The 24,145-nt window shown below is 37.1% G+C and overlaps 2 protein-coding genes across 2 annotated transcripts in view; one reads left to right on the top strand and one right to left on the bottom strand.

Moving 5' to 3' along the window:
• Nucleotides 1-24,145, top strand: part of anxa5a (annexin A5a) — a 1,189,405-nt gene that overhangs the window by 1,106,796 nt on the left and 58,464 nt on the right. The window lies entirely within an intron of this gene.
• Nucleotides 1-24,145, bottom strand: part of rxfp1 (relaxin family peptide receptor 1) — a 70,638-nt gene that overhangs the window by 45,574 nt on the left and 919 nt on the right. The window contains exon 2 of the mRNA XM_028459140.1: nt 18,466-18,603. Coding sequence (XP_028314941.1) covers nt 18,466-18,603 — 138 coding nt within the window. The remainder of the gene's footprint in view (nt 1-18,465; nt 18,604-24,145) is intronic.

The following is a 24,145-nucleotide window of genomic DNA, read 5'->3' as shown; positions in this document are numbered from 1 at the left end:
TAAGTAGTGGAGATGTGATAGGCAATTAGGTGTTCTTGAGGCATGTTCCTCACCGGTCCCTCAGCCAGAAAGGACAGCACTTTCAGGTCATCATAGCAAATAAAAAGAGAGAAGGTACATGGAATATTGACTTGAAGGACGTAAAAGGTTGTCACCAGATGCCTTTAAGACACTAAGACAATTTTTTTTAACATTTGAGCCAATTTTTGCTTATTTTACCCATTTTCTACACACTACACCAAACTCGCCATATTTAAACTTATTTTCATCACGTTTAATTGCCATATTTTTGCTGGTCTGCATTTGATCCTTTTCCCTTACTTACTGTATAATTGTCTGTATAGGGTAAGAGATACTCATCAGTTTGGTGCTATGGCCAATTTATCAAGGTGAGCAGGTTTGGGCTTTTAGCAGACATGAAATAAGATGCAGTTCTGCTGCTCGTAATGAGAAGTAAGAAGTAAGAGTTAAAATATTTTGGCTCAGGGCAGAGGTGTACTGGGACAAAAATCAGGCCCTGGCATTTTCTGGCCAGACCAGACCACTACATTACCAGCAGACACCACGTAGAAGCCATTATTAAGTCAGGATGCTCAACATGTGGCTCTTTATGTCTTAATCGAATTATCATTCGCCCAGAAAACCTTAAAGGGCGACACTTTTAACCATTTTTTACCCATTTTGGCCACTTTTCAAAAAGTTTTGACACTTTTTCAGACTACTAGCTACTCAAAAGTTAATAAATCAGGGGCTCGAGACTGCGACCAAAATGAACGCATATGCGAGTATATTTTCAATGTGTGCGAGTGAAAATTTTAACTGGTCGCATTTGTGCGAGTGCCTATGGGTGACCGAGCGGCTGAGCGCCTTGTCGCGTCCTACAAGAGTGCACTTCTCTCTCTCTCGCTCCGCGCTGTGGGTGAGGAGACAACGCGCACTCACGCAACTTGGCAGCGGGTAATGCAACGGTGAATGCACCGAGTATAACCACCAATGCGCCGTCTGCGAACGGAGCCAGGCAGCCCTTCAGTGCACGCTCACATTGAGAGCAGCAGTAAAAAGTTAAAACGCGCTCATCAGAATCAGCATGGAGGGGCCAGAAATGATGGACTATGATGCCAGACCAGATGTTCAGCTGTGGTTCAGAGCAGTGGTCTGCAACCTGCGGTTCTGGGGCCTAATGTGGCCGTTTGACTCTTATGCAATGGCTCCCTATAGCTTTAAAAAACTATTAAAATAAAAGTTATTTTTTTACAGAGGCTATAAATGATTAATGACAAATAAAATCAAGATATAACAATTTGTTAACCTTAAAATAAATCACGTTGTCCAAAGACTCAGCACATTCCTACTTCACCTCCTGCAACATCTACAGACCATCAACTTTCCTGCCCCTGTGACTAACCTTAAGTTTTAAATCCCTGGTAACAAAAACACTATTCTGAAAGAAAATAGCGATTTTAATAATGTGGGAACAGATTCATTTAACTATATGCCTGCTTTATGTGTGGCAAGAAATGAGTAATTAGCATGTGTTGACCACATGATCACGTGTTATCAAATTCAAGTTACTTTTTGTTACCTTTCAAATACATTAACGAAAAAAAAAAAATCTTATATATATATATATATATATATATATATATACAACATTGTGTTCATGTAAACTGAAATGTGTAAGATACTGTTTTATTTCTTGATGTCATTTTATTTTATTTTATTCTAAACTGTTTTTAAGTTTCCATTTACATGATCAATATAAATCAAATTAAATCCAACAATATTCTGTATATTTTTAACTGTATAGAATTTATTACACTGTATTGTCTTTTTTGAGAGGGTATATTTTCGGCTCCAGGAGGACTTTAATCCAGGTGAGATGAGGTTAAATGGTCCCTTGTAGAGTAAAGGTTGTAGACCCCTGACCAGGGGAAGAGGGTTAGGAGACCCCACAATTGAATACATGTAACCTGTTATGCTTTTGTTGAAATTATATAAAATAAGTGACCCGTTACTGCAGCCACTGCTTGTTGCAGAAAAACTTAATATTGCCAATAAAATCTGAAAACGTTTTGCAAATATCTCAAGTCATTGTCAATCTGTACTTCATACAAAACTACGGTACGCCAGTTAAGTCAACTATTCATCAGCATGCACGGCTATGCTGTACGCGAGTCCTGTGCGAGAGAGCTGAGATGTATTTTTCAGTATATTTTTTAACAGGTCTCTGAAGGAAAAAAAATGTACTAAGTGTGTGGGAGCTGGCTTTGATTATGCCTGTCCCAAATGTAATTAGGCTTAAGGGCCCCTCTACCTTTCACTCTTACCTCTCAGAGCTGACAGTGAATACAGAAACAGACCCTCTGCAATTTGCCTACACAGCGCACAGAGGAGAAGATGACGCTGCAATCATTTCATTTTACTTTTACTTCACCTAGAAGGTCTAAAACTCATGCTAGGTTGTCATTTACTGACTTCTCAGCATTTAAGTCACAACGAATTTTACCACTCGACTGACAGGGGTGAAAAGTGTACTCATATATACTATTTAAGCAGAAGTAGTGTTACTTGATTGGAATTGTACTCAAGTACAAGTAAGTCATACATAAAATATTCAAGTACAAGTAAAAACTAGCTGAATGAAATAGTATTCATATAAAAGTTACTAGTTACTTTCACCCCCCACGTTTTATTGTTGGTAATAAATCTTGCCACGGCTCTCTTGCATACAGTAAATATCTCAAAACTTAAAAACGAAGAGATGAAATCTTGCACAATTAGTAACTTATTTATTTTGCACAAAGGCATCTGTATGAATAAAAGGTTTGTCAAAATGTTAAATTCTTTTTAAAACAAAATAACACCAATTAATTAAATTCAATATTAAAAAACTATGAGGCTCTAAGTATAGATACATTTATGAACTCAAACACTGACCCACACGATGTGTCCACATGTTCATGAAAAGCTTCACATTGACCTGTTTAGAATCACACCGCAAAAAAAACCCTCACTGCAAGCACATGAAGGTTTTTGGTTCTCTTTAGATCTTTTCTCTGGGTTACTAAACAAGTTCTGATGAACTACGGCCGGACATGCGGAACGTCTGCGCGCCGACAAGCACGTACCACGTTCCCTAGAACGTCAGTGAAATGACTCGGTTCCACCGAGTAAAACAAATGAAACTGTGCGACGTAAAATGGCAATCTACGTTGAATTGCCCTTGAAACGATATTTCACACGACTGTGTTCCGATAACTTTAGAAATTACAGGAAAAAAGGGGCCCCCCATTTAAAAAAAAAAGGGCACCTAGCATCTCATCATATTCATTCATAGAGTATTCATACCAAACTGCATTCTGAATGGGGTCCCCGGGGTGCCCCCATGACACATTCAAGGTAATGTGCCAATGATTTGGTACCACCCAACCGTCATAATATTTGACTCGCAAATAAATGAAAATTTGACTCTTTTTTTTGGGGGGGGGGGGCCCAAATCAAAAATCGGGCTGCGAGCATCGATGCTTACACATCCATAGATTATACCTACCAAATTTCAGCCCGAAGAAGAAGAAAAGAAGAAGAGAAGGAGAAGGAGAAGGAGGAGGAGAAGGAGGAGGAGGAGGAGGAGAAGAAGAAGAAGTAGTGAGTGGCTCTTTGAATATATCAGATGTCTAAGTTCTTCTTGACTTTGAAGATAAAACAAAACCTTTGAAATGAAGGTTCAAATGCTGCTCCTCGAACAATTTCTCAATAAAAAGAAAAGCATAATAAAACTATTTGCTTCCGTTTCAGATATAGTCGTGATGTCAACACAGTAAAAAATACAGAACACGACTTTTAGTGTCTGTTAAAGATAAGAACTATTAAAAATCATGCATTTCCTGTTACATTTTAATTACTGTACATGTTTTTATGAGAGGCGACAAAAAGCTGGTCAGACGGCAATCCTCTCTCCAATACAACTTTATGTTGATAAAGAGCTGGTTGTAGGAGACATGTCAATAATTTTTAAGGACACTGCTAAACATATACTTGAAATGGCATCCTATAATATTTACAAGTATGGGAGATTTATTCATAGATGAAAAATATAGTGAAATGGCAGAGATGGACTGGGACCAAAATTCCGCCCTGGCATTTTCTGTCCAGACCAGCCCACTACATTATCAGCGGACTCCACATCAGTGATGCTCAACATGTGGTTCTTGGTCTTCATTTGATTTATTATCACCCCAGAAAACCATAAAAGGGAGAACTTTACCTCCTTTTTATTATATCATTTGACCATTTTTGCCCTTTCAGATTTCAGCTTCCTTTTGCCAATAAATGTCCTTTTTTCCTACTTTTTGTCAAGTTTTGCAAGTTCTTCTTGACACTTTTATCTAATTTCTGTCATTTCTTTAATTTTTTTGAAACCTTTCATCCAATAAACTAATTTTTTGCCCAATAAAGAGAGCATATTTCCTTTTTTTCCCTACATTTGGCCTATTTTATTCCACATTTTTGTCCCTTTTCACTATTGTTTGCCACATTTTGCCTGTTTAAGCTACCCTTTGCCATTACATACCACCTGGTTCCTCTTTATTTACCAATTTCTTGGCCACTCTTGACTGATTTTGGCCAATTTTATTTGCTTCACTCTTTTCTTGCCATGTTTTCGCCACTTTTGGACAGTTACTGTCCACCTGTTAAAATGTCTGCTTCCACTCGTTTGTCAAAAAAAAAAAAAGAAGAAAAACACGTAGCAGACCCAACCGGCCCACCCCCAAAACACACTGACAGATAACACACCAACTGGGCTTGAAACTGAAAGCCAGCTGCATGGTTCAAATTATTTACATCAGAAAAATGTCAACACCAATCAATGCAGTTTACTGATTACAGTAAATGACCTTTCTATTCAGAAACCCCATTTCTAATTAGCTAGGTTGCATATAGCATTGAAGAATAAATATGTGCCAAAGAATAACAAAGAGTTTTACAGGTTAATAAATGTCATGGAGGATTTGGGTTTCACAGAATGTAATTATTAGCAGAGGCTTGAGTTTGACATTTGAGCTCTAAAATATTGCTCGAACCTGGATGATAGATTGCCCCCGTACTTTTTCTTTAATAATTAATTATAGCACCACAGTTGTGTAGCCCAGAATATACTTAAAGAGCAGGATTATATAGTAAATTTCTGATTTGTTTGCAGGGATGCCCATAATAAAGTGCTGGGCAGTATTGCAATAAATGCTTGTATAAAGTGCTGAATTGTATTGCAGAAATACCCGTAATAATGTGCGAATAAGTGCAAGATTCTATTGCAAAAATGCCCATATTAAAGTGCTTAGAACAAACAACATATTGACATACAACAAACAGACAAAGAAGTATACAAATTTAAGTATGACCATGTTCAAAAATCTGGTTTTCAAATTGCCACGTTTTCAGAATGATGTGATGATTGGTAGTTGGTAGTACCGTGTATGTAAAGTGCAATATGTCATATGTAGGGGATATGATTACAATATTTGTATTCTCAGAAATAATAATAATAATAATAATAAAATAGGTAGATACATTTGATTAAAGTCATCTGTTTATTCTGTTGTGTAGTTAATTATGAACAGTTATTGTTATTTGTTTTGCATCATATGACGTCTCTCTGCCACCTATATTCAGTGTTCGACAAGGACAGAGAGGAACTCACTCATTAAAATGCCGCAACTCATTCCCTGCGACTCGTTGATGAGTTGTTCCTGTTCCTAAACTACCTGGCCCTTGGATCCAAGCAGCGGGACCTTGCTGATCAGTGTCCATCGGTCGACAGTCAGCCGAATCATAACATCATGGAGCAACTTCCTGTATACAGTACTCGGCTCAATAAGGATCTGGATGCGGACTTTAAGGATTACCCTGACACTACAGTCATCCTTGACTGCACTGAGCTGAGATGCCAGAGCCCATCTTCCCCTCTGTGTTTTCATCCTACATATCCCACTGCACTCTGAAAGGGCTCATTGGAATTGCACCACATGGGTCAAATTGGAGCAGTGCATTCATTTGTCCATTTTCGCAACCCCTTTTTTCTTAAATCTTATCAGTGTTTCTAGTTGTATGAAATCTGTTTGCATAAAGTTCAAGCCTTTGAATGCTACCTTAATAAAATGCTTGCTGTGTCAATTCAAGTCGCGCTCTGCTCTTGTAGTTCCTGTCAATTACCTTTTAAAACGAATTACTGAGGCTGTACAGAACACCAAAATGCTTTGATCCAAGTCATTTATTCTCACATTTGCTGTTGCCAAAACATTACATCACAAACACAAACAAAATGCAGCTACATTTCACTGATGTATTTCTTTTCTATCCATTACAGTAACTATAATTACACCTACACTGCCATCAACTCACTAATTGCTCAAAAAGGCGTTGAGGTAAAAATTAAAGAAAAGATTGTTTTGATTGTTTGACAGTCTTTGATTGTTTCAATGACTTCCATGTCAGTTCAGTGCAGTTGACACAAGTTTATACAAACCTCACAAACAAGTCACGTCACAAATAAGAAACACATGTGAAAAAGTCTGTGTGTGAACAAACAAGTATGTCTATAACTAAATAAGGTTTTGTGCACGTGACAGTGTGTGTGCTTGTGAGTTTTTTTTAAATTTTTTACTATTGAACACTTTCAAAATACCAACTCTTGATGATGATAATAAACTCAACTTTTAACATCTTCAGAAGCAAAAAAAAAAAAATGAAATAGTTACATTTATGATTTAAGCTTACATAACGTTGTAGACATACAACCTGTAGAAAAACTCAAAGCATTCCAAGGTGAATTAAATATGTTGAATAAAACAATGTGGCTAAAAATGTCTCTGATCCCTTTTCTTTGAACGACAGAGTACTCGGTTTTATTTCAATTATAATCTGATAATATGACTTATAATTATATATGACATACCATAATAGTAAACACTGATCTGTAGAATTTATTGTGCTTTGTAGTTGCTGAGACTGAAACAGGCTGTGCACAAAATCAATTGCTATCACATAATGAAGGGCTCAACACGACCACACTTCATTGAATGACCAATATCCCGTCTACCCAGCTGAGTGCTATAAGGCTAATAGAGCCAATTATTTGCTGGCCTATGAAGGGGCAGCTAAAAAGTGTAGAGATAAAGCAAAATGGAGAATGAAAAGGTTGCTGTAGCAGCTTTATGATCTGCCATGCAGCATGAGAAGGAGGGTGAGACTGCAGAAACTCAAGGCACTAGGATGCTTGATCAAAGTATGCTTCTGTTGAGCACACATCAAAGCATAACAAACTAATCCCACATATGGAAAGTGCTTCTATGTACAATGGAGGCATTGTTTTACTTTACAGACGAAGACAAAACGTGCTTTATTGACAAGAAACATGTACGCCACCCTCAACCCCCATGTCTCTCCTGTATAAATATATTATGATGGAACTCAAGATTTGTACACCAACTATCACCTGAGTCGGCCATCGATTGAAGCACTAATGGCCGTAATTGAGATTTTTCTTTTGGATAATGCATTGCTGTCTAGTTCAATGTTCTATCCTTTCTGTAATTAATTTGCACTCATGATATTTCCCCCACTGTCTCATTCTTCCAGTTTGACTTAATAGTTGAGGTACCAGTATTTCCTTTGTTGGGACAGTTTTTTGGTGAGTATGCCTTTTAAAGTAATAATATACACTATAATAAGCATGCTGTATGTATTGGTGTAGGAGTAAATGATGGCTGCAAAACTTTACATTTCACATTATCCATTAAACACAAGTGTGTAAATTATGTATCCTTTTTATTCTTAACAAGCTCACCCAGCAGACCCAGGAAATGTTCGTCCTGCTCCAGCAATGCGGTATTGAGGGCATCGTCTTTTTTTGCCTTCTCCCTCATGAATGCCAACAGGGGCCCAACCCTCTTTGGCCATTTGGTGGGGGGCTGAGAACAGGTGGAGGGCAGCGACTCCTCATCCTCGTCGGCAGGTTGGAGGGAGGATGAGGAGCTAAACTCGTCTGTGATACTCCTCTGTTCTAATCTTTCTGTCCACTAATCCCAACCACCCCTGAGCCTGGTTCTATCAAGGCAAGGCAAGGCTAATTTATTAGTTTAGCACATTTCATACACAAGGCTACTCAATGTGCTTTACATGATCAAAAAGTGCAACAGAAAACATTCAACAGCTTAAAAATCAATAACAACAATAAAATCAGCACCAAAATAATTTTAAATCATCAGTAAAAACATTTAAAATTAGCGACAAACACATCAACAACATGACCAAAAATCTCCCTCTCAATTATACGTGGTAGAGAAAAAAAGTGCCTTTAACTTTGAGTTAAAAATGTTCACTTTGGATGCCTTCAGCTCTGCTGCAGTTTGTTCCACTTCTTTGCAGCATAACAACTAAAAGCAGCATCACCATGTTTACTGTGAGCTCTGGGCTCCACTATCTGACCTGTGTCCATAGATCTGAGAGACCTGCTGGGTTCATACCTGACTAACATCTCACTGATGTATTCTGTATGTATTCTAACAGAGGTTTCTGCCTGTTGAAAGGAAGTTTTTCCTTGCTCATGGGAAATTGTTGGGTTTTTTCCTAAACGCTAACAGATGTTTATTTTTAATATTTTCATTTGTCTTTTGATATTGATTTTGTGTTTATATATATTTTTCTTCCTCTTATATATCGAAGTTAAACTGGGCATTCTGTCTCATGATTTTATAAGCAGTAGTTTATTTGTGTTTATTTTGAATTGTTTGTCTTTCATTCCCTTCTTGCACTTTAATGTTGTTTTTTAATGTGTGCTAAATCAATAAATAAATGAAAAATGAAAGACTTATTGTTGAAATTGCCTCATTGCATTGAAATAATCAGCTTTTCACATCACTTTGATTGAAAGCATATTAACAATAAATGTGTTATTATAAGCATTATGTCTAGTCATAATTACTTTTCCCACAAATGAGGCACGTGACATACATATTAGACACATACAAATTTCAATAAAACTGACATAGCAGACATGACACTGTTTTAAATGTAAAAGGAAACAGTAGCCCACCACAGTGCCCAGCCAGATGATTTGCTTTGGCCTACCTTGCATTTTGTTTTTAAATTGTCCCACTTTTTTGAGACCTACATGGCAGTCATCTGCCCCTCCAGCCCCATCTCCTTCACCACGTGCCTGTAGGTCAGAATTAGCTTCATTCGCTATATTATTGCATTTGTAACTTACATGATCTCTGTCCCTTGTCGGTCATGGTGAATTTCCGTAAGCGCTCGGGTGTACGTGTCCCTTTAAATGTTGTCGCGCAAGGGATTATGGGTCAGCATTATCTCGTCTCCTTTGGTCAAGGATGCATCAGTGTTTCCTAGGCTAAATGAATCTAGAAAGGACGGATTGAGCCTCCTTTCCTCAACCTAAAGAAAATTCAAACGCTTCCTATCATGACTGCCACTTAAACACTTCCGGGGGTGAAGGAACGGTGGATAGTAAAGGAGATAGGAGGGACTTTTCGGACGGAGCCCTTTACTCTACCTTAAACAGTGCATAGTCGACGCACTAGTGGCTGAAGTTAGCGAGTAAATCACGAACTGTTGAAGGACTCCCACCCAGAAAGACTTCAATCCTCAGGGTTTGAGTGTCTTCAGGTTTGCATTGGCATCTTTAACTTTTCCTGGTCAATCACGTGATTTCAAGATGGCGGAACACAGGTTCTTAAACGGTAAAGTAGTACCATCTTTAAAAGTTAACAAAACTAATATGGTGCAAAATAATGCGTTTTGTTAGGCATATATCTTCAAAGATTTTAGGCCACATTTGAAAAAACAGTGAAGGATCCCTTTAAATCCATTAAGTACTTTTGATGCAGACAAAAAAGAAATCAAACAGAAAGCGGAAGTAATAAAACCTTTTTAAAAGCTGATCGTACGCTGTGAATTTGAACACATTTCTTGCTTTGGTTGTAGTTTATTCCTCAAAGTGATGGTGGTTCTAAATCTGTTATTGAATTATGGAAGCCCAAAAAAGTCATAATGAAATACATAAAAACAACATTTTGAAATAAATACCATTTTGATAAATAACAGACAAATATATATTATGGCCATATGGAACTGCGCAGAAACAACAGGCTGTGTTGGTGTTGGAGAACTGTACATTATTAACTACCTGCACTGTAAACATAAACCTCGCTACCTGTCACGGTCACCGTGTTGGACTGAACCCAGGTCTTAACACACACAAAAACACATCCGCTCCACTGACACACACACACTCACGCATCAGCCACGCACATGCACCCGCTCCCTCACTCAAAATGAATACATTCAAGCCAGACACATCTCACTGCACTTTTCTTGCTTCATTTTTTTTTTATTATTAATAATACATTTTTTTTATATTCCCTCCCATTGCTACCACTGTGTCGGTCAAAGAACGGCCATGACCGATGTCCAGGAAAACTAATCGATCTTAAAGGATCAAGCCGAGGTCCAACCCACTAGCTTTGATTGACAGACCGAAGTTGTTCTGCTGAAAAACGACATTATGAAATAACAAGTCCATTGTGGAAAACGACATTATGAAATAATGAGGCCATTGTGGAAATAGATATTTAAGAATAATAAAACGTATTTCATAATAATACTACCTTATTTAACAATTTAATGACCATATTATACATTTGTCGGTTATTTATCAAAATGGTATTTTTTTCAAAATGTTGTTTTTATTTATTTCATTATGAATCTTTTGGGCTTCCATATTGAATCAGTCAATGTTTTCTTTCATTTTCTGAAGCTAGGTTGAAAAAGAACATCCCACAGGAGAGAAACAGGCTTAGATTGATGCACTTTACTGTATTTCAGTCTTTGCAGGGAGATAGATTTCTGCTTTTCAATAAAGTCTGAACAATGAAATATGAAGAGCTCGGGGGGAAAGGAGACGGTCACATCACAACAAACCATAATCCTTTGAATGCTGCTTTATTCTATCATCTTTATATTAGGTACAAAAGCCTTTATTCTGAAAACTATTGATCCCAGTGCACACAACCTAAAGCCGAGCGCAGTGGACCAACTAGTGTTTCTTACAGGATCAGCACATAAAATAGGAAATTATTATTTCTGTTGACATGTGTGCTTTTATATCTGAGCATCAAATAATGGGTTATGTACAACATATAATAGTAATACATTTCCTTCCGTACTGTTTAGATAACAACATACAGGGATATTTTAAATCGAATTGGCTAGTGTTGATGTGAATTATTATTCATGGTTTCTTTTCAAAAATACTATCATTTTATGTATCCTATACTAAATGTCCTTATATTCAATACATCCTTTGAATAAAATACAACATAAAAAGTTTCATAACATCTGATTTTAACTTAATCTAAATCAAACAACACAAACACAGATTGATTAATTTACTTATAAAAAGTCTGTCTTCTCTTTTTTTAAATACTAAACTTAATACACATTAAACAACTCATATACAAATACCAAATAAATCAAATAAGCATAAACCTTAGATGACTAAATTAGAAATGATAAATCAATCAGTGATCATGTACTGCTTTGAATCAACAGTAAATGTCATCTTTAATTAACTACAATAACTGATTTCTAAATGTTAAATAAAAGACTGCTGTTAGATACTCTATTAATGTGTAAATGTCTTTATTTCCTGATGAGCTCATGCTTTTGACCCTGACAATCATAAATGTTACAAAAGAATAGTTGCTTATTTCTGTTTCAGCGTCATAAGATTTTTGTGTCAATAATGACTGTATTGTTCTGATTGTTATAGTCTTATTTTCAGTTTTTTTTTTTTTTAGATGCTTTTTAATAAGACTGATTTAAAAACAAACAAACAAACAAAAAATAAACAGGAATTAACGGTTTATATTGCTAATTAATATTCAATGCAAATTCAAAAATGGCAATAACCCAATGGATTACCAGTTGTGGGTGGAGGTGAATAATGAGAAATTTCATGTAGGAACAATAAGAAAGACATCAGACATAATCCATGATGAATACACACGCACACACACACGCACACACACACACGCACACCAGCATGTAAAGGTTTTTGACAGAACATATTTCAAAGGCTTGTAAAAAGGTCAAGGCACCTAAGCAGAGGCAAGAAAAAAAATGAAAGGAATTTCTCTCAGAAATCACTGTGTTTGTTCAAACCCAAAATATGTAGTTATGTTTGGGCTACATCTATTACATAATATGACATTTTCACAATTGAGCCATGGGTTTGGACTAGAGATGGGCAGTAATATGAGCCCACAGCATTTATCGGATGATATTTGCCATGAAATGTAATATGGATTGAAATTGGACATTTCTTTTTTTTGTAATTTATTTTATTTTGTTTTCCATGTATGCATTTGTCAGAGGTGTAATGCGTACTGATATATCGTACTCAAGTACGTGAGTACTTTAATCAGTTACTTTCACCTCTGGCATTTGTTGTCTTATGTTGAGTTGTGCAATCTTTACTCGACAAAATATTTTTGCAGATTTCGTTGCAGAGAGATGGACGCTCAAAACCTCCTTATAACACTACACACTCCTTTGTTGTTTTCTGACCAATATGGCAGTAAGCATAAAGCTAAGGAATGTCTTGGTCTCCTCTTCTGTCTACACCTATCACGTCCTGTGACTCATTATTGCTGAAAAATAATGAGTCAAAAATAAAGCATCACAGTATGTTTTTGTGATGCTTTTCAATATCGAAATGTCCGAAAAACTGAAGAACGTAAAAAATTTCCAAGGGTAATTGCAACACAGCTAGTGACTTGCTGCTTGGATATAGCAGACTCTTAATCAGAATGAACTTTAACTTGAGAAGTATAAAGACCTGAATATGAAAGAATGTTTTGCAAAAGCTATTTGTGTTGCTGCTTCATGTACAGAGATGGCCAGTAACAAAGTACAAATACTTGGTTACTTTGTTCTTTCTGAAGTATTTATTTCCGTCGACTTTTTACTTTTACTTCGTGACATTTTCAACCAAAATATTGGTCCTTTCTACTCCTTACATTTCCCAAAAAGGCTCGTTACTTCATATATACAGTATATATATATATATATATATATATATATATATATATATATATATATGTGCTTGGTCCTGGGGGGGACCAAACACAGGTTTGCATCTGAGGAGCGGAGGCTACGGGAGGGAGTGTACGGGTGGAGCAGATCTGTGAGGTAGGAGGGGGCCTGATTATTAAGGGCTTTATAGGTGAGAAGGAGGAGTTTGAATTTGATGCGCGAAGGAACGGGGAGCCAGTGGAGGTTTTGGAGGACAGGGGGGATGTAATCACGGGAGCGGGTGTGGGTAAATGGTAAATAGTAAATGGACTTGATTTATATAGCGCTTTATCACCACACTGAAGCAGTCTCAAAGCGCTTTACATATCAGCTCATTCACCCAATCACTCTCACATTCACACACCAATGGGACAGGACTGCCATGCAAGGCGCTAGTCGACCACTGGGAGCAACTTAGGGTTCAGTGTCTTGCCCAAGGACACTTCGACACATAGTCAGGTACTGGGATCGAACCCCCAACCTCTCGATCAGAAGACGACCCTCTACCACCTGAGCCACGGTCGCCCCATGCTGGGGGCTCGCCTCACCGGGTAAGTGAGGGTAAGAAGGTGGGCAGCTGCGTTTGGATGTATCGGAGTTTATTTAGGAGTGTGGAGGTTGTACCAAAGAGGATGCTATTGCAGTAGTCAAGGCGGGATGTGATAAAAGCGTGAATTATAGTTTCAGCGGCGGGGAAGCAAAGTGAAGGATGGAGACGAGTGATGTTTTTGAGGTGAAAAAAGGCAGTTTCCATGATTTGTTTGATGTGGTGGTCGAAGGAAAGGTTATTATCAAAAATGAAACCAAGGTTACGTCACTGAGAGGCGGGACTCAGGGTGGAGTTATCAATGGTGAGATGAAAGTCAGAGGTTGTTTGGGTGAGGGAGTTTGGACCAATGAGGAGTATGTCTGATTTGTTACTGTTTAAGATCAGGAAGTTTTCTTGGAGCCATGTTTTGACATCAGAACATGGCTGTCTATTAGGGCTGCCCAGCTGTTAGTAGCAAGCCAGGTGACATCAGAGAAGGATGTGAAGCGCTCATGAGTATGGAAGCCCAAAAGAGTCATAATTAAATAAATAAAAACAACATGTTGAAATAAATATAATTTTGATAAGTAACAGACAATCATATAACATGGCCATTCAATTGTTAAATAAGCTAATATTATTATGAAAAAAGTTAGATTATTCTTTAATATCTCATAAATATTATTTTATTATGATTAAATATTTCATAATGATTATTTTAACAATTTTAATTGGTTGGCTGATCGTTTACACCGACATGAGCAGCAGCACTTGCAGTATTGATTCAAGCGTGGATACTTATCATTAACGCTGAGAAGCCTGAGCGCCACGAGTGCATCACACATTTTAGCAACACAGTCTCATCCTCAACTCGTCACATATTGACCATCAGTCAGGACCCCTTAGCATCAGTGTTTGACACACGGGGTACCCCTTTGGTGTTTATTTTAGATGCTAAGGGTCCGTGTTCATCTCAGTCAATGAAAAACATGGCCGACATCTCGTATATTTTAGTTGCAAATTGCCTTATTTCAAGATATATTGTGGCTTTAGAACCGTTTTGATGACATTTTTAGTGAGAAATGTACCCTTAACTTTCATAGTATCCATACGATTTATGTAAACGATGTGTAGTTTTTTATCGTTACAACGTAGATTCTTCTGTGGTTGCTATGGCAACCGTTGACACCAAAAAACTGCAAGCCAAAAGCAGATAAATATCCATTCATGGACCGAGTGGATGTTGTAATTCTCTTATTAAAACTTTTCTTATTTTTGGGGGAGACAGGTCAGATCTTTACTCTCCAGAGCTGAATGCAGCTTCTCTACCGGTGTTAAATTGCCGTGTCGGACTGGACTCAGGACTTAACACAAGCACATCTGCTCAAAATGAATACATTCAAGCTAGACACATCTCACAACACTTTTCTTGCTTTATTTTTTATTATTATTAATACTTTTATTTATATTTCTTCCCATTTTAATGTGTTATTCTTACACCTTGTTTCTACCACTGTGTCGGTTAAAGGAAAAAAAAAATGATCTTAAAGGATCAAGCAGAGGTCCAACCCACTAGCTTTGATTGACCGACCGATGTCATTCTGCTGAAAATGTAAAAAGTGGTTAAGGACGCTGGCCTTGTAAACAGAGGGTTCCCGGTTCAAGCCTCACCTGGGCAATCACTGTGGGATGTTGAGCAAATCCCTTAACCCCAAACAGCTCCCCAGGCGCCGCAAAAAATGGCTGCCAACTGTTCCCCAAGGAACGGTTAGTGAATTTCTCCATTGTGAGATAATAAAGTATACAAAATCCAAAATAATGAAATATATAATTTTAATGAAATAATAATGACTATATATTTAATAATAATAAAACATATTTCATAATAATATTACCTTATTTAATGATTTAATGGCCATATTATATATTTGTCTGTTATTTATCAAAATGGTATTTATTTCACAATGTTGTTTTTATTTATTTAATTATGACTCTTTTGGGCTTCCAAACATGAGCGCTGAAAATATTAAAATGAACACCACATCCAAGTGTGTTAGTGCTCATTTGAGTTCCTAACGTTTTACAGTGCAGACATTATTGCTATTCGTGTTCTTGTTCTTAAGGATACAAACATTGTCTGGGGAAATTATTTTAGGTAGATGCTGCTACTGTCAAAATGATCAAAAAAGGTAACCAGTACTGTTAACAGCAGTAAAGGGTATAAAGACACCTGGTGGGAAACCATTTCTGGTAATAGGTTGTATTATTCATGCTAACATCAGGTAATCAATTCATTCATTCTCCATAGCTGCTTTATTCCAGTACTTATCTCCCTTTCTAACACTCACAGAGACTCAAGTTCACACATCCTCTCTCTTTTTCTTGCTTGCGCGTTCTATACAAAGAGCAAGAGTTCTGTCAACGGGCAAAGATGGGTGAACTTTAAGTGTCTTTTTAACACATGAACAAACCAAGTGCATCCATCTGTGTGCTCAATAGAACATAAATGGGGCATATTGAAGCTGGCACTGAGAGCAAGGCCTTTTCAAGTCAAAGTTGATACATTGGTAGAGGACATCTGTTTTAGCTGCAAGAGTTGAGCAATCCTATTATCAAAACCTTATATTTGCCACAGTCTGTGATGCGTTCTCAAACACTATGTGGGTTCCTCCTTTAGTCAAAGTGTAACTAAACCCCAAGAGCACTTTATTCTGCTAATTCTAGTCCAACTCTTGAGACGGCCATCAAAACCTCAGGGTTTCGTTACTCTTTAATATTTTTGTTCTGTCAGTTTCTGCTTATCTGTATAGCTTTAGGGTTTCTCATTGGGTTTTGTTCGTTCTTGTGTATCTGTGCTTTCAGCTATTCCTGCTTGTGTGTCTACAGCCAGTCTCATCAGTGTGTGTTAGCGCTGAGAGTGAGTATAATCCCTCCTGTTTTGCGCACAGTTGCCTCATTCCTAAACAGCCAATGTTTGCTGGATCATTGTTTTTGTTCGACCTCCTTGTGTCTGCGACATCTACCCCGTCTCAAATCAAGTCAGGTTTTGTTTCTTTTGGGAAACTAAACTTTTTTGTCAATAAAGCATGGACTGATTAGTTACTCATTTTTACTGCCTAACCTACACAAATCCATGACAAGATCTCATTTAAGTGTATGCCACAATTCTCAATCAAGTCTTTTTGGCTCAAGTTCCCCATTTGTTTTATTTCTGAATCCAAGTACCCCCTTTTGTCCGACTATAAACATTTTGCTCAGAATACTATGAAAAAACAACAGTTGAGCAAAATGATGGAATGAATGAGAAATAGCACACATTTTAAAGAATTTCATTCTGTAAAAAAGTAGAATTAAACAGTATTTAGTGTCTCATTAATATATTTATTTCTATAGATTTGATCATTTCCAGTCATCTCCCACCTGGTATGGAACCAAGACTGACTCTTGTATTGTCAGTTCATGTTCTAATCAAAATCATTTCCATCACTGTTATTATGATTATTAATTTGAACTAAAAATAAAAAAAAATACACAACATTTTTAACGCTTTCATTTGTTAATTTTCCATTCTCTCTCTCTCAAATACCCCCTTGTAGTGCCATTGTGTACCCCTATTTGAGAAACACTGGTTTAGTGCATATAAATATACGCTAATTGGAGCACTTTGGTAGACTGTTTTCAACAAAATGCCATGCTTTCCCAAATAACAATCAGACTTCCTCACTAGGCTGAAGTAAAAACCTAGTCTACTTTTCCCAGCGTGTGTTGGACCAGCTGTTTCAGTGATAACACGGTGGTAGCCAACAACCAGTGACGTGCCGTGAGCACTAGGGTAGGGTAGGTGGGGCTTGCAAATCCAGACCACCAATGTCGACACCAATGACAATTTGATATGTTTCGGGTGGTAAGTGTTAATCTAACATAATCAAGATCTTAAAACACCATTAAAGAAACTTAAGCAATTATTCAATAGCAGCCTGCATACTCTCCCAACCATGACACGGCAGCACATCCGTTTTGTGTTAGAAACACGAAAAAAAATTACAACAACAACAACTCAGAACAGCCTCAGTGAGGCGCATCCGCAAAGCCAATCCTTCCTTTTGTACCATTAACTGTGGAAAATACCAACAATTGGTGTTGGAGACCCATCTTTTAAAAGCTGTCGTTTTTCCTCAAAAGAAAGTGTCTTTATCGTCTCTAGCCTGTAGTGCCTGTAGTGTTATCCTGCTTTTAGCTAGAAAATGTAACAGCGGCCATGCTGTATCAATTCACTAATGTACTGTTAACGTACATATAGTATTTAGCATTGCACGGTTGTGTCCAAAGGCAGCGTAGCGATATTCCTTTTTACTTAAATTGTTTTCATATAGGGGAACTAACTATGCATGCATAAACACATATAAACACAGGCTATGGGGCCAGAGGCAGAGCAGCTATGTGCCTTCAGGAGAGGGTGTGGCCTCCTCCTGCCTTACAGCGGAGTGAGACTTGTGCAGCGTCTCTGCCGTACCAGGAAATAGCGCTGTTTAGTCATTTGGGCTTTGAAAAGCACAACATGATGACACTTTCAAACTTAAAGGTATTGTAGGCTATCGGAAATTGAAAAGCAAATTATAATTATATTATGATTAAACATCAAAATCAAAATATCAATTCACACTTGGGTACGCACTGCCTACCCTGCCTACCCTGACTGCACGTCACTGCCAACAATCATACCACACACAACAGATGGAGTGATGGGTCTTCTTAGCATGGTTTACCAATGGCTCAAAATGACTCACCACAATTTTCTTCATCAGCTTGATTTCCACAGTCATCGATGCCGTTGCAGTGCAGGAGCTGAGGGAGGCAAACTGTCAGATTGCCGCAGGGGAAATAACCAAGAGGGCATATGGATTTCTCCTCTGTGATATTAAATGCTGTGAATAAAGCAGAAAACAAAAACTAAAAAACGATACATCAAGGACCTTTAAGAAACACAGGATCAGTTTTAAAAACATGCATTTCAACAACTAACAATCTGTACCTCAGAGTCAAATAAATGCAAAGGCAAAGAACCAACAGTGCAGACAGATAAGTGTGTGGAATCCTGACTATAGAAGCTCAACCATGCATGATGGAGGATAAATGTATTCCCTTTCCTATCTCACTCTGTAATTAGAAATGTATCTTTCATTGAGAGTGCCAGCTAGAAGAATCGCTAGATAAACTTCCAGGAGGAAGGAAAGTGAATGGCAAGCTCGGAGCAGATTACATACAGTAGCAGTAGAACAAAGATGATTCTTCTTCGCTTCATTAAAATGACAAACATAATTCAAAATTCACAATTGCAGAGGACTCTAATTATAAAACACCATATATGTATTCATTAGTTTACTGATCTGGATAGAAAGGGCTTTAAAACCCTTTAAACATTAATATGAAGAGAGGAAAAATGAATAAAGCAAGATTTCAGGGAGCAGCTTGTTATATGTCATAACTAATAACTTTCATCTTTTATAGCACATGTGGCTAAATGAGCAGGAAAGAGCATAGTAGGAAGAGTTGTGTGATAAATGTAGAAGGTCGCCAGCGCTCACCTGTATCAGTGAGCTTTTAACAATGATCTTAACTTTATAATTATAGATTATATAAATAAGACAGTCGTCTTGAGATTTTTTCACTTTCTAATAATTGCTGCAACAATTGTTGTCTTCTCACTAAGCTGCTTGCAGATTGTCCTGTCAGGGAGGAGAGACTCAAGGTGGTAAATGGAAAAGGTAGGGAAGAGTTGATTATTTTAAAGTGAGAGTGAGATCTGAAGTTGTAGTTGTGCATATTGTGCTTATTGTGTTGTGTAATCAAGCCAGTCTGGTGACCAGTGTGAAGCTTTGGTATAATGGTGGTGGCTGTGGACAGAGGGAAGGAGTGCGTGGTCATACCTAAACAGATATTTGGGATCAACGTGTCTAAGGTTAAGCCCACTACGAGTTTTATGAAGAAACGAAGGTCCGCACCACTGCATAATTTGCTCCCAAATTCAGTTTTTAATGAACACCAAAATTTTTGGTGCAAACTATACAGTGGTGCGGACCTTCGTTTCTTCATAGCAATTTTGGACCTTTTTGATCCAGCACACTGCCTCAATTAAAAGGGAAGTGCGTGTTTTTTACTGCACTACGAGTTTTATCCCACAGCCTAAGACATGCCAGTTCATCGTAGACCAGTGTATGTGCAAGAACCGCTACTGTAAACCCAAGCGCTGCCCCGGACCCAGAGATGCAGCCAGGCCAGCAAAAAGACCCCCTCACCCCCGGCTGAGCAACCCCCCAGACGTCCCCAAGATCCCAAGCCAAGTGGCAGCCACCACCCCCCATATACACATCCGAGAAAGCCACAAGGAACCAAGGACCCAGTGCACCCCGCCACCAACCCCAACCCCAAGGCCCCCCGCTAATAATCAAACTGAATTTTAATTGAACATGGGTAATTGAAAACGTAATTTTAACTGAAAAATGTAATTGACCCCAACCCTGGTTAGCACGTCTGCCTCACAGAAGGAAGGTCCTGGGTTCAAGCCCTGGGGTGGACAGTTGGGTAGTTTCTGTGTGGAGCTTGCATGTTCTCCCCGTGATGCGTGGGTTTCCTCTGGCTACTCCGGCTTCCTCCCACAATCCAAAAACATGACTGTTAAGTTGATTGGAGTCTCTAAATGAGTGAATGTGAATGTGAGTGATTGTCTGTGTTGCCCTGCGATGGACTGGTGCTCTGCCCAGGGTGTATCCCCACCTAGTGTGTGTGAGTCAGAGAAAGGCAGATCCCCCCACCCTGAAATCCAACAAAGGGGGTCTGAAAATGGATGGATGTTAGAGTGGACAGAGGTCTTTTATACAAGTAATGAGTTTAAACAGGTGCAGTTAATAAATGGAGGATACATCTCGATATAGGTGATATTGTCATTTTCTAAATCGCCAAAATAGAAAACTCAATATACTATCTTGAATCACGATATATTGCTCAGCCCTATTTACCAAATAACATAGCACCAATTATAATAAGTCATCTCATAGCGCTCACCACAAAAAGAATGCGTCATACAACTAGGCTGAGAATGTGATGTATTATTCTATGACAGAATGGCCAAGTCCTGTACTGTTTAGAATTTCCTCATTCTCACCCAAAATGTCAATGTTATGGACTCTGGCATCCTCTGTACTGGTGGACATATAAAAATAAATGAATACAAATGTTACATTTCTATCATTCTTTTTCCAAGGATTCATCATCCACTCAGGGGGAGAAAACACATTTTAAAGTGAAAGAAGTCAAGGTCAGGTCAATCTGATATTTCATTTTTTTGAAAGGTCTGAATATAAAAAAAAAATAAAAAATCTATCCTTTAGAAAAATGAACATGTGAATCAGTGTTGACTGTTATGGTTTATTTATAACACATGGCCGGGGGTCAAAAGCCAATAAACCAGAATGTGTTCCACATTCAAAGCCTTCCAATGGTGGGTCTTGATCTCAAGAGCAAAGATATGCAATTCAATCTAAAATAAATGCTGTTCACGACAAACCTGGACATGTCCTGTGGAAAGCTAAATTAAATTATCTAATCCCTGTCGACAACCCAATGACATTAAAAAGGGGAGAATAAGGTCCCCTTTGCCCATGTTTGTTTTTGGGTAATTTTATTGTGAAAAGACAACATTGACAAAATGTTAAAAAGCTCACAATAGTCTCTCTTATTTCATATAATAAAAAAAAAATACAAAATATAACTTTTTTGAAATGTTATTTAAAAAAATTTACAAAATGATTAGGTTTAAGAGTCGGTCTGCTTGTATTTTCCATGGATTTTTATTTATTTAAAAAAAAAAATAAAAAAATTGCTGTATGCATTCGAACAAGTACAACAGCTCATCATATACGGTACTATAATATCCTGCTTTAAATCCCAAAACAATAGAGCTTCGTCCTTCGTCCATGCAATTAGGAGCCCATTGCATAGCCTGAAGTCAATTATCAAGCATCCCGGGAGACACCATTCAAAAACCTGCACATTGTAAAGCTCCTGTAATTAACAATCATTGATCCAACATGGCTTAAAGCAAACAAAGGTTTTTTTTTAATGAAAAACAGCCTCATGCACCACGCTTCTGGATCTTGTTTACTGCATTATTATCTTAACTTTGTTTTAAAAATGAACCTTTAATGATGGCGTTTTGTTTACACTGAGTGAGCAAACAACTCCCTCTAATGTAGAAAAAAAAAAAAAAAAACTAATGGGAAGAATTTAATAATGTGAATTAAAACTGACAAAAAAATGAAGACAAAGCCAAAATGCAACATTGGTCAAAATGTCCAGAATGTACGAAATAAATGGTCTAAAGAGCTGAATGAAACATATTTACAGCTTATTACAAATATGAAGGTGAAACCATGCGCACACTTACCAAGGTACGCAGATTTTTAAAACGTATTTTATGTACTTTACCTTCCCGCTGTTCAAAATTTAAACTACCTCACCCCTGTTTTTCATAAAATATACTGGTTACTTTTATACTGGTAGCTGTATGTGCTTATAGAGATTTGAACAGAATTATAATCTGTTGCAGAAGCAAAAAAAATGAAAAAAAAAAAAATGAAAATTCACAGTTTGAAACATGCCACTTGTTTTTTTTTTTTATATTGGTACTTAAATTACATTTAGTTACCATTAAAATTGTTTTTGCAAGTTAAAAAAAAAAAAAAAAAAAAAGAAAAGAAATAATTGTATTTCACACCATTTTGTGTTTGTAAAGGTGAAATTTGTAATTATTGATATTGCGATATATTGTACTGTTTAGTATCGGGATATATTGAATCGTGACAAATTGTATAGTATTGTCAAATTCATGGCAATGAATAGCCAACAGGTGTCAGAGCGTCCACAAGAGCTTCCACCAGTGGTGATTGTCTAAGATACAGGATTTCTTTCTTGTTATCTGCTTTTTCTATAAAAAGAAAAACACTTTGTAACTCTGCACAATAATATTTAACATTAGAGACCAACAACTATGCTTTTTAACGAAGGACTCAAAAACACATCAATGTTGACATAAATAGTTTTAACTTGTTACTTACTCAGTGGCCACGTTTACAAAAGAGCTTTATTTCCCCTTTAATTCAGAATAAAAAGCAATATGTAAACACCTAATTCCAAATGAAAATGGCCATTCCGAATTAAACTTAAATCCAAAGTATGTGGCTGGTTTATTCTGATTTTAATTCCAAATGGAATAATAATGGCAGAATTAAATAACTGCGAATAAGCGTGTTTTCCATGTAAACCTCAATTTGAAATCACTATTTCCATGTAAACAAGAAGCAGTTTAACACTTTAATTCAGAATAATTTACTTGCAAAAATATTATTCTGAAATAAAAAAAAAACATCATGTAACCGTGGCCACTGTGTCGGCTTTGCTTTCAAACTAATATATGTGTCCAATTGGAAAACGGCTTCTTTTTTGAATATCATAATGTTATTGTAGACTGGATTGCTTGACTTTTACATTCTTTCTACTTTTGTTTTTTAAAAAGCCTCCAATGGACAAGTGTCGCGAATTAGCACACTTGAGCTAAAAACACTCAAACAATACATCTGGGTTGTGAAAAACACATTGAACTTGAATAAATAAGACATTTAAGGTTTAAGTGTTTGAATTTCCAGCTGTCGAGGAAATTAAGGACAATCACAGTAAGAGGGCTTGAATGTGGCTTTGTAAAAGTGAAGATAGTAAAATTGAACACAATCTGACTTCTAAGTAATACAGCCATAAGGTAAAAAATAATAAATAACAGAGAAAGGAACAGAGTACAGAGCAGGGTTAAGTGCTTGACAGGGATTCAGCGATGCCTAATGGATGAGTGAATCTGCTTAATTGATTCTCAGACCACTTAAAGTAAATCCCAGTCTTCATTTACCATTCACCGTCCCTTTATTATTGCCCGTGGGAGATATGTGACATCATTCATTCATACTACAGTAGTTTCTGCATCCTCAAGTCTTGGTTTCCCACGTTTTCCTCTAAAATGCATGTACGAATGCATGACTAAAACACAGTTTGATCAAAGCGGATGTCTTAAAGTATTTACAGTGGGTTAAAGATTGTCTAGGTTTAAATAAAAACATTGAAAAGCTAAAGCAAATATATTTTCACGGCATTATTGTCTAAACAAATCAGATTTAAAGTATGTGTCAAGTCCAAATAAATTGCTTATTATCTAATGTGGCAGTAATTTACAGCGGTTTTCTATCCAATAATAATCAAAGCAGCCACATTCAGACTGAAGTAGACATTTACCCCCCAAGGCTTTACAGAAAATGTGTGATTGTGTTTGACAGAAAGCCAAACAAGAGGCTGAAAGTGCATTAAGTGACTAATGAAAGATGCAATCACAAAATATGTACAATTTATAGTGTTTGTTGTAATTTT

Source organism: Gouania willdenowi, chromosome 10 (assembly GCF_900634775.1).
Source record: "Gouania willdenowi chromosome 10, fGouWil2.1, whole genome shotgun sequence".
Classification (NCBI taxonomy): Eukaryota; Metazoa; Chordata; class Actinopteri; order Blenniiformes; family Gobiesocidae; genus Gouania; species Gouania willdenowi.
Note: the sequence above shows the minus strand (reverse complement) of the source record. Positions and strands in the feature narration are given on the sequence as shown.